General features: G+C 38.8%; 1 protein-coding gene across 2 annotated transcripts in view; it reads right to left on the bottom strand.

Moving 5' to 3' along the window:
• Window positions 1-476: 476 nt before the first annotated feature.
• The window catches only part of GRM5 (glutamate metabotropic receptor 5), a 257276-nt gene continuing 246705 nt past the window's right edge, over window positions 477-11047 (bottom strand). For both annotated transcript variants that reach the window (XM_062578011.1, XM_062578020.1), the window contains one exon: window positions 477-1299. In XM_062578011.1, the coding sequence (XP_062433995.1) occupies window positions 477-1299 (823 nt within the window). The remainder of the gene's footprint in view (window positions 1300-11047) is intronic.

Raw genomic sequence — 11047 nt, 5'->3', positions numbered from 1 at the left:
TTTGAGTCTGTTAGAAAATGTACATTCAATGTTTGGTCTTCTATTCTTGATAAAAGATCAAGGTTCACTTCTGGGTAAGGAATCGGAGTAAACAAACAAACCATTGTACAGTTGTTTACAATCTATTTTTCCCCCCTGTATATTGTACACACGGTTCATTGTAATACTAAAGCAAAGCACTTGGTATGTAACTGATTTAACAGACTCCTTATAAGCCCTCAAAAATAGATGCAGTGTTTCTGAAAAGCCCATGTTTTTATAAGGCCACAAAAATCTGCCAAGAGTCATTTGTCTTGAAACAGCATAATTCTGATGTTTCCACTCATGAAGTAATTCCACTTCTTAATCTTTGTTTCTCACAAGATTACCCAACGCTTCTTCCTCTATCTGCGTAAACACTGGAGATCTTGAAGGCTTGGCTGTCCCCTCACTACTTGCTTGTAGTCACTGAGATCCAATGTTGCTTTGAACTACATTCACAGCGAAGAAGAACTTTGAGTATAATCTCTGATGAGGAGTGTGTCATACTTTGGGGAGGACGGGATACAGAGAGCTGATTCAGAAACTGGAGAGCTGGGAGATGCACTTCCAGAATCAATAGAGTCTCTAAAAGGAGAAGGAGGAGTTAAAGCTACCAACTCCTCAAGGTCTTGCTTTGCTGTGGGGGTCTCTGAAGTGCCTTCTTTGACACTGTCACTTGAAGGTTTCCTCGCTGACTGCGAAGCGCCATTGACTTCAATGGCAGGAAGTGGTTGGATCTCTGCAAATGTGGTCATTGTCGTAGGGAGCTGGATTTCCCTCGGGATCAGGTACGAAGAGCCGAGAGGAGTGGCTGCCATTGTCCCTGGAGTGGTTGTTGAAAGCATCATTGAGTTCAGCTCACTGATGTTGGCTGTAAAGCGAGTAACCACGCTACTGATCTGCTCCATGAGAGAGCCTTGAGAGGAGCTACTGCGCTGGGCATGCTCTGTCTGGAAGGTAGGGACATCATCTTCTGTTCGGCTGACGGAGGCAGTTCGGTTACTCACGGTGCTGATAGGTGAGGGAGTCTGCGGTCGATACTGAGCTGGGTATTGCTCTTCTGCTTCTGAAACATCGTAAAGCGTTTTGGCACTGGTCTCAGGAATTGTAGCACTGCTACTGTGTCGGCTACTATCTGTGCTTTTAGAAAAAGGCTTGATCACTGCAGTCTGATTGGGGTTCTCTTTTTTGTTGATGTGGATTGACAGCCGCTGCCAAAGGTGTGCTCCTCTGCTGCTCTTCTCATTCTGGGCCCAGGAAACTGATTTCCCATTAGAGCTGCAAACAGAAACAAGATAAGATGGTAAGTTGTATCAAAGTCAGAGCTATAATGACTACAACTATAGCATGGGTATATGGTGTCCCAGAGCTTGTACTTAGGAGAAAGCTGACTATAATTTCATCTATTTCTATAGCTAGCCTTTTTCTGTATCTATATCATCTATATCTACATCTGTACCTGTATCCAGCTACATAAAACTGTGCCGATACCTTTTCATATCAACATCATCTCTATCTAGATGTTCCAAGAAAACAAAAGAGACTCATATTTAGTTTGATGAAGTGGAAGGCAGTGAGATGAATAGTTCAAATGGTGCCTGTCTTCATAATATCACATTGACCTACAAGCCATGATGACCAAAATCTGGCCTGGATATCTGAAACATTTCAGACTGTTGGCTGATGTAGCTGCTGACCTAGCAATCGTAACGATATTATCTATCTAGCTGGTTTGACAAGAGGCTGGAAGAAGTGCTGCCTTTGTGCCTTAAAGAAATTCACTGTAAATCAAAAGCAAAACACCAGTCTGAATCCTGACAGTCATGATATAGACCTTTGTGTAATAACAAGGAGGCCATTTCCTCTGATGATGCAGCTCTACAAAGGACATTTTTGTCCCATGATAGATGCATGTGTTTTTCTCAAGCGCAGCTAAGTCATAAAACTGGTAGCATGCCCAGGCAAACAGAGCTGGTGGTCTATTTCCACTTTAGCCTGAGATCAACATTTTAATGAAGGCAAGAATGGTAGGCTCATTTTATGGGCCATTGATAGACCAAATCGTGACCTGCTCTGTGCTACTTCATGGGCACTGCTGACCTCTCTGTTACTGTGACCCCGCTGAGGCATAGGCAGTGCCTGTCTTGGGTGAGGGAACAACTTAGTGGTTTCCCTTCTGATGGATCAGCATCAGGAAGGGAGCTTGAGGGACTGAGAGGTGTGTGGAAGAGGGAGGAAGAGGTAAATGTGTGAAAGGAGTGAGTAAGAGTCCTGGACTACCTTGTTTGCAGGGTACTGATATGAAGGCTAGCCATGGACAGTTTGATGGTAGAGATCTAGGGTGTAAGATGCTGGTCCTGGGTTTTGGGGTATGGCGCAGGGGGTGAGGACTAGGAGATGGAGAATTAGAGTGTCCTATGGCTGGGAACACATCTGTTTATAGCACAGTACCTAAAAGTACTGGAGCAGTGCTCAGAATAGGGCTACACTGCTTGTGGTGTGGGGAGACATTTGGAATGGCTGACCTCTTCTCAGTCAAGATACTTAGTAAGTTAGCCACCCCTAGCTTAAAGATTTTTTAATTTCAGGTCAACTCAGAGAATAATACTGTCTTCCTAGCAGGAAAGAAATGATGGACAAGCTATACAAGTTGTTCAATGTGGCTGGTGTTTGAAGAGAGCAGTAAACATTTTGTTCCACTCTCCTCCAGAATGAGTCCTCTTATGGTCATAGCTCTCCAGCTCACATCAACATCACCTGCTCTTTAGCAAAATTCTTTATTTTTCTCCTCTTACTGTCTAAGAAAATGTCTTATAGAACAAAACTGGCTGCAAAGCTCACAATATGAAATCACTCCTTTCCTTTTCTATCTTCCCTTTTAAAGCTGATGTGTGCTTATACATGCATTTACTGCTAGTTCTTGGGATTAAGAAAGACCATTAGCAATATTTCTCAGAGGAAACAAACAATGATTCTGAAATGATGTCAACAGTAATAATATATGAATAGGCATGATTTATATATGTAATACCACAGAATTTTAAACAATTCATTTTGGTTGCCAAAACATTTGCTACAGTCATTTAGATTTTTGGAAAGACAAGCAAACTGGACACTCTGGCAAAGTATCACAAATTTGTTTTTCGTTTCTCTGCTTTGTAAGCCTGAAATTATTATACTCACACATGTTAGCCTGCAATGTAACAGTTTGCAAGAGACACAGTTTACTAAACACAGAAGACTTTATATCAGCCTTAATGTGGAGGCTTGCTGCACACTATCAGTTTAATAGCCCTTCCAGTCATCGAAAAAATGGTGGTCTACTGAGTGTGAACAAAACTTCCTCTTGTGGATTCACTTCCATGGTCACATTACATGGAGTTACAATGGATCACACAACAAAACATGCACCAACAACTTTCCTCTTCAAAAGCAGCGTGACAGAGTCCAGCAGACAAACACAACGTAAGCCACCAGATGTTTTAAGAAGAGCTAGACTGAGAGATGATCTGTGAGTATAAAAGGATTTACTACTGCTGTGATCCTCATACTGTTCTCTGGATCTTAGAAATAACCACTGTGCACCTTGTACTATCTCTGTGCAAATAGAAAGATCTATAATTCACCTCCCAATGCCAAGGAGAACATCTGAGGGTAAATGCCTTCTAACTTGCTGTTAAAAGTGACCTCTTCTTTTTGCTGTCCCTCAATGAGAGCTAAGAATTTAACAGATCGAGCAAGAAAAGCAGAATTAAACCTGTAGCACAAATCACACTGACTTTGTGCATCTCTGTGTCCCTGCTCTGTGTATGTGAGGATGTGATTCTGAGCTGAGCAGGAGCTGGGACTAGCTGCCTCTTTCAGAGGAAAACTAGTGCTTCTGAGGACATTGTGTTCCTCTCACCAAAAGGGATACTTAGTGGTTGCCAAGAGCTGTTTGGGAGGCACAGCTCCTTAGTCATGCTGAGTCCTGAATTCAGTAGCAGCAGGAGCAGAACTTGGATTCTGTGGGAGGCAAGATCTTGCCTCCACCTGTGCTATGATGAAGATACCTCCTCCCTGCTCCTATTGAGCAGAAGGGTAGTGAACTTGCACTCTTAACCTTGATTTGGGAGAAGGAGGGGGCTTAGTTCCAGTTCCTGGCTGTCCTAATGGTGAGATCTCTCTACTCCCACTGAGTTCAGAGCTCAGAGGGGTCTGTGACCTACTTGCTTGTCATCCCAGTAAGATAAATACTAGCTGTTGATGGTTACCATGGAGGACCTGCCAATACAAATAGAAACACTTTCACAAAGAAAGGTATGTTTTGTTTACACCACTTTTCAAATGTTCTAGCATACCTCCTCGCTTCAGGCGTTGGGTAAGTCGGGGAACACAAACTCACTGCTTTAAGAGCGTGCTCCAAAGGCACTTAGACGTTTTCAGTTTACTGAAGGTCAGATTGTGAGCGACTGTAAAGGGAACAAGTCTCTCCCTACCCAGTTCAGGAGACCACCGCTGCTGCATTAGAAGGTTATTAAGGAGGGAAAGTGATATGAGAATGAGGATCTTGGGTAAAGGAAAAGGATGAAATACGGCGTGGGTACTGGGCAAGGGCAGCTGCCAGTTAAACCTTCAGTGGAGCAGCTACGAAGCTCCTGAATCCCATTTTGGTTTTGAGTTACTCAATTGGTTGATGCAATTGCTCACAGCCTTTGCCCTATGCCTGTATATAATCAAACCATATGTGTGGCCATAAAGGGAGATTCAGGGGCCTTAAAGGAGTCCCAGTGGCTGATTGATGTAAATTTTGGAAAAAAGCCTGAAAGTTTTGACCATTATTCATAGCAAAATTCTTGTTATAACAAACTGAATAGGAAGCAAGCAGCAATCAATCTGTAAAAAATGAACCCCAAAGTAAAAATTCCAGTAGTTTGTCCGGCAATAATTAGAATTGTTACTTCAGGAACTCATCATCCACTTTATCATGTTGCACCTATTTACTGTGTCACTAATAAATGCAAAAAATAGCACTGGACTGATGTGTGCAATCATTTATCATCTGAAAGGAGCATTATTAGTTTTCTTATATTGTTATATATCAGGAATGGTAATTTAAGATTATGCTCTAAATGCATATTGCTATTGTGTCAAGTTAACCAAAAACTACCACTGTGTGCACAATTTAAAAAGAAAGAAATAGAGATACATCAAAGACACAGACTTTGATGCCTGTTAACAGAATATCACAAAAAAATGTTTACATTTATTATGCCCAGATTTGCTATGTCCCTTTGAGAGATGGGAAACTTTATGCCAGTGATATTTTGGAGCTTTTTTACAAACAGATTTAGCTCCCTTAGATGAGAACAGTAAAATTACAGTTGTAAGCTCCCAAAGGAACTGCACTGCTAAGCTTGGCTGAATACAGGTTACATGTTTCTACCCTGCTCTGCCCTTTCAGCTGGCACTTTGCACCGAGTAGAGCAGAGTAGTATACGGGTCATATCTAGAGTTGGACAATCTCAAAGCAGTGACCTCATTTCCAAACCAAAATGCTAGTAAGATACTTTCTTATAGTAAAGCAAAATCTTCAGAGTGGCACATATTTTCATTTCTCTCACTATAGGTTAATTAGGTTCAGTTTTATGTACAAAAGGGTTTTCCTCAGAACTAGTCATACTAATTATTTCTCCAGTCTCTTTACTAAAAGCTGCTTTGATTCTTTTTATAGCTAAGCCTTTTCCCAACCTGCTAGACTTACCATGAGATAATATGTATGAGAAATGAAAGTGGTGTCAATGAGAGCTTTTGAAGACTCTGATATTTGCAATCTTTCTTCTCCAATTGTCCACTTACTGACAGAATAACAATTTGTACGTGTTCCTTATTTTCATAGAGCCACTTATGTTTTGCGTTTAAGGCTTTATTCCACATTCATAATGGATATTAACTGTTTTTTATGCACGTAAGTGGTAAAGTAAATGCTCCCCCTCCTTCGTACATGCCCCTTTTTATTATCTAGAGTAGATAACTATGTCCTTATTTTGGCTGATGCAGCAGAAGTTTTGTTTCAGAGTTTATTACCCTGTGGTATGATTATTTATCGGATTGTGCATAGCTGTTACCAGGATTTCTTTAGCCAGCTGCCATTTAAGCAATGGTGTTTTGTGAGGTTCTAGGTTTTTCAAAACACAGAAGTGAAAAACAGGAGGAAGGACTGACAGTCACAGTAGCTGAAAACTCTCTTTTTATAGCAAGTGTGCTATCCTTGTGGATTATCTGAAGCTGCTGAAATGAATCCTGATGAAGAATGTTTAATAGTAAGCAGACAGGTATGTGTGGCATGTACGGGGGGGCAGTACAACTGGGGCAGTTATTGAAAGTATATGTAATTTGGGGATACATCACTTATCCTTAACATCTTTCTCCTGAAATATGCAAATCTGTTTAAAATTATAAAACTTTATGTTATCTGAGAAAATTTTGAATGTACAGCTACATATTTAGTATTATTTGCTAGTGGAAACTGGAATATGAGGGCGGTGAACAGTTTTAAATGAAGAATTTAAGGAAAATTTTGTTCTCTGTCCTTAAGATTCAAAGTTGTACCAATATCAGTATCTGATTCTAGATTTGAATTGGTACAGCTGAAAATACATGCTGGACAACATCTTCATGAAGATCTATATGATCTATATGCGACTAATGCTGATATGAATAGGATAAAGAATGGATTAAAGTTCTGTTATTTATAAGTCTGTGAGTAGGTTAATATTTTAAAATATTTGTCTAAATTTTACTGAGCTAAATTTGGTAGCAAAGTCCTGTTTAGGTATTTCAATGTCTGAAGTACTGTATTGCATGAAGCAGTATCTTGGTTTTTAGAAGCTGATATAAAGTTCATGCTCCAACACTGTGCAGACCAAACCTATTTATTAATGGCAGTCTTCTCTCTTTAAAAAAATGCCATCCTTCTTTTTCAAACAGAAGCAACTATGTATAGTAAGTAGAGTAAACTTCTATACTGAGTCCATATAACTTTCTTCCAAGGAGAACTTTTGTTATTCAAATTAATGATAAGAAACCTTTGTCTTTTCAGGTTCCTCTGCTGAAATCTTATTAAGGACTCAATGATATGATTATTCTGCCTGAAAAGGATTTGAGTACTGTCTGTAGATTTAATTAAAAATTGACTCTTCATAAGGAAGGTCTGTGCACGTGTCTGTGGTGCGTGCAAGCACGAGAACACATGTACTTTGTTCCTCTAGTCCTGTAACTTGAATCAATCTCAATTTTGCTTGTAATGACCCAAGTTCTTGACCCTTCAGAAAATGCAAACGCTTTGCAATGTGCTAAAGGCACTGGAATGAAGCAAGCAGTAAAAATAAAGAACTTTAGCAAACTTGTGCACAGTTTCTCCCGTGTCTAAAGGGCAGCCTGGATGAGTGGCTAAACCCAGACACAGTAGCTAAGCTACGTCAGTTCCACCATTGTAATGATTTGTTTGTATTATTATACTTTTACTCTCATTTTAAATAGCTTAAAAGGAAACCTTTATGTGACTATATAATTATCTCCATGATTGAAAGCAAATTCTGCCACACATAAATATTAAATGCACAATATAATATAATATAATAACAATATATCTTTCAAGTTATACAGCTTAAATTACTCCTATGGAGCTTGTTCTGCAGAGATGAATAACAAATAAGCACAAAAGAGGAATGATATAGGGCAAATACTCATTTTGTCCTGTCCTGGGTTTTATAAGTAAACAACCCCCTTTGCAATTACATTGCAAACAAAAAGAGTTGCTTTGTCAACAGCAGCAAGGACATTTACTTATATTGCTCCTAGAAGTATAACCTCTCTTTACCTCCCTTCCTTATGCTGCCAGTTATTATATACTGTAAATATATACATATATATTTATGTATGTGTGTATTGAATCATAGCAGTAGCAATTCTCGTTGCAGGTATTTTCATCTCTGGACGTAGGATTCTCGGATCTGACAAGTGTTAGTAGTAAGCAGACATCTGAGTATGTTAAGAGCTCTAAAAATCTCAGCTGACCTTTGTGTGAATGGCTTTCATCTATCTGCAAGGACAAAAGAAGCTACAAACTGACAAAGAGTTGGTAGACAGAAATTTTGCCAGTGCCCTCCCAGCGCGGCCAGTCCTGGCAGCTCGTTCAGCAGCACGCCTGTTCGGAGTGGGAAATGAAGGGCCTGGTATCTGAACGAAGTATTTCTAGGAGGCCTGTCATCCTGACCCAAAATGCAAAAATGATTTCAATGCTGGACGTAACTTATTTTCCCCTCTCACTGTGGCCTTTTTGTGATTGTTAATCAAGGCAGCCAGCTCCGTGTTTTACTTTCCACCTGAAAAATGTCACTTCAAGCAGCTCAGAGCACGCTGCTGCTATGCTGCAGCATCATATCCAAAGGACACAGAGAGAATAATGCTACTTTTGGATCTGACAGTGCTACTTCCTGGTGTACATATTTTTAAGATGCTTTCCACATTGCTTACTTGACATGTGTCTTCTTTGGTTTCACTGGACTTTATGAAAATTTGCTAGAGGTATCAAACTGAAATCTATTGGCCATCAGTAAAAATAGGAAACGTCCACTTCCCTCTGACCCTGACATCAGGAGCACAGACAGTACAAAAGGAAAAAAAAAATAGTTAGCTGTCCTAGATTCATCTCCAGCATCAAGGGTTGATTTGAACTCCATCCTCTGCAAAGTGCATAGAATGGAAGGAATTTCAGCCATTTGGCATGCCTGCAAAATAACTCCAGAGGCAAGAAATGACTACAGAGGCATTTATGAACATGGGACTTATCAGCAGAAAAATAATTCTATAAATTTTTAATCAGTTTCTTATTTGTTGCATTTAATCGAACCAGTATTTTAAATGATGACTCTTAACAACGACAGCATGCTGCCTTCCATTCTGTAATTAATTTTGTCTTATATATATGAACAGTGTTTGCAGATGACACAGAATATAGTGACTTCTCTTAATCTGAAATTACCTTTCAAAGCATCATATAGTATATTCATTGCTAAGTTTTATGTCACTTTTCATCTTGAAAAATCCCAAGCCATCTGCAATACCTAAACAGTGATAGTTAAGCCCTGATGTGAGAAATATCTACACTTGGACTGAAAAACACAAATAATATTGCACAAGGGATTTGAGAACATGAGCTGAGCAATACCCTCTAGCTGAAATTGCATAGATTTTTTTTAGGCTAAAATGCTATATGTAGGATTTGGCCAGTATCAGGGGACCTCTTCACTTCCATTGCAGTGAAAATGAGATGATATCATTTCATTATTCACAAACTGCCATACCCCTGCATCTGTCTTTTTTCCATCTGCACTTCCTCATAGTGACTTCTAGCACTGACTTGATACTTGCTGGGATAGAAGAATGACACCTACTTTGGTTTTGGCAATGTCTACACTCTCTTTGGGCTGTTCCCAGGCTATTCAGTGGCAACTCTGCTTAGTTTATGGACTTTGACAAGACCACTGGTCAGGACACTATGGCTGGAGACAACAAAACACAGCCATCAAATGCAATGCCACTCGCTGTTAAGCAGCAGATATTCTTAACTGTTTGAGTAGGTCTTGCGGCTGACAGTCTGGTTGTGGAACTATTACACTGACATGGTTTCCAGTCTTTTTGACTGTTAAGGCATCCTCTTTAACGGGGATCTCTTTCTCATCTCTACTTGACTCAGATCGATTACATTCTGGAATGCAAACAGATTCTTCACTGTGAAGATATAAGATATAAAAAAGATTTTTTCCAGATGTGTGTGTATATATATATATACATATACACATATATATATATACAAATATATGCATATGAATGGGCAAAACCATGAGAGAATACAGAGCTGAACAGTGTACAACAAAATACAGTTGTTCGACATTTACATGTACTTGCCTCTTGTTCAGAACTCTCTTATATAGTCACTCCAAATAGCTTTTAAAGGAGGAATAAATATCACTAAAGGCAATGCAATGTAAAAAAGAAAAAAAAACAAAAACAAAAAACAAATAACACACAAACAAGAAATGGAATCCAGTCTGACAAAAAAATGGTGGACATCACTGATACATTTTGAACAACACTCAGCAATGGATGGTCCTGACGTTATTGAAATAGTAAGAGTCCCCCAAGAGTGTACTGTGCAGTGTTATAGCAGCTAGCCTTATGTACGAGTGAATATTGCTGTACCCAAGAGATACGTAATGCTGTAAAAGGTGTTGAACATCCTCCTGCGATGATAAAATCTACCTGTGATATAACACCTGGGAAAAGTAAAGGTACACACTGTGCTCTAAGGTTACATTTATAAATAATTTATAGGGGTCAATAATAATTGAGTGGATTTTTTAATAGATAGTAAACCAAATGGTTCTAACTTGTAATAGAATCCAACATCTTCATACAATGCCTATTTAGGTTACCTTTTCCTGAAAGATTTACAACCTACTGCGATACATAGAGCCTATTAATTTATAAACAAGTCTGGATAAATGAATTTTCTCTCTTATGAGAGAGTCCAACATTAAGAAATTTATCTGAATTCCAAAAGAGATGAATAGTTGAAATATCCAAATACTTCATTAGAATTAAATAGCTTGAAATATTTGAATACAAAACATTAAAATGGCCATATTAAGCTAGTTTATTGCAGCAACACTGCATTAAAATGTAATACTGATATATAATATACAATGACCAAAACAAAATTAAACAAAAGTATCTAGATTAGATTACATGGAGAAAGCTATGGAAAAAATATTTTCAACTCTATTTAAAATCAGTTTGAAACTTTTCCTTAAAACCACTACAGAGTTCAGCACTTTCCCACAAGACATTTTGATTTTGAAGAATTAGCAATTTCACACTGGAAACATTTCCATCAATCTGTTTTTCTTTGCTCTCTTAAAAGCTCTTCTGATTAAATATATTATAAACTATTTATTAATATAGCCCTTAGTATGGAGTAGAA

This window comes from Rhea pennata, chromosome 1 (assembly GCF_028389875.1).
Source record: "Rhea pennata isolate bPtePen1 chromosome 1, bPtePen1.pri, whole genome shotgun sequence".
Taxonomy (NCBI): Eukaryota; Metazoa; Chordata; class Aves; order Rheiformes; family Rheidae; genus Rhea; species Rhea pennata.
This window is presented reverse-complemented; position numbering and strand designations above follow the sequence as displayed.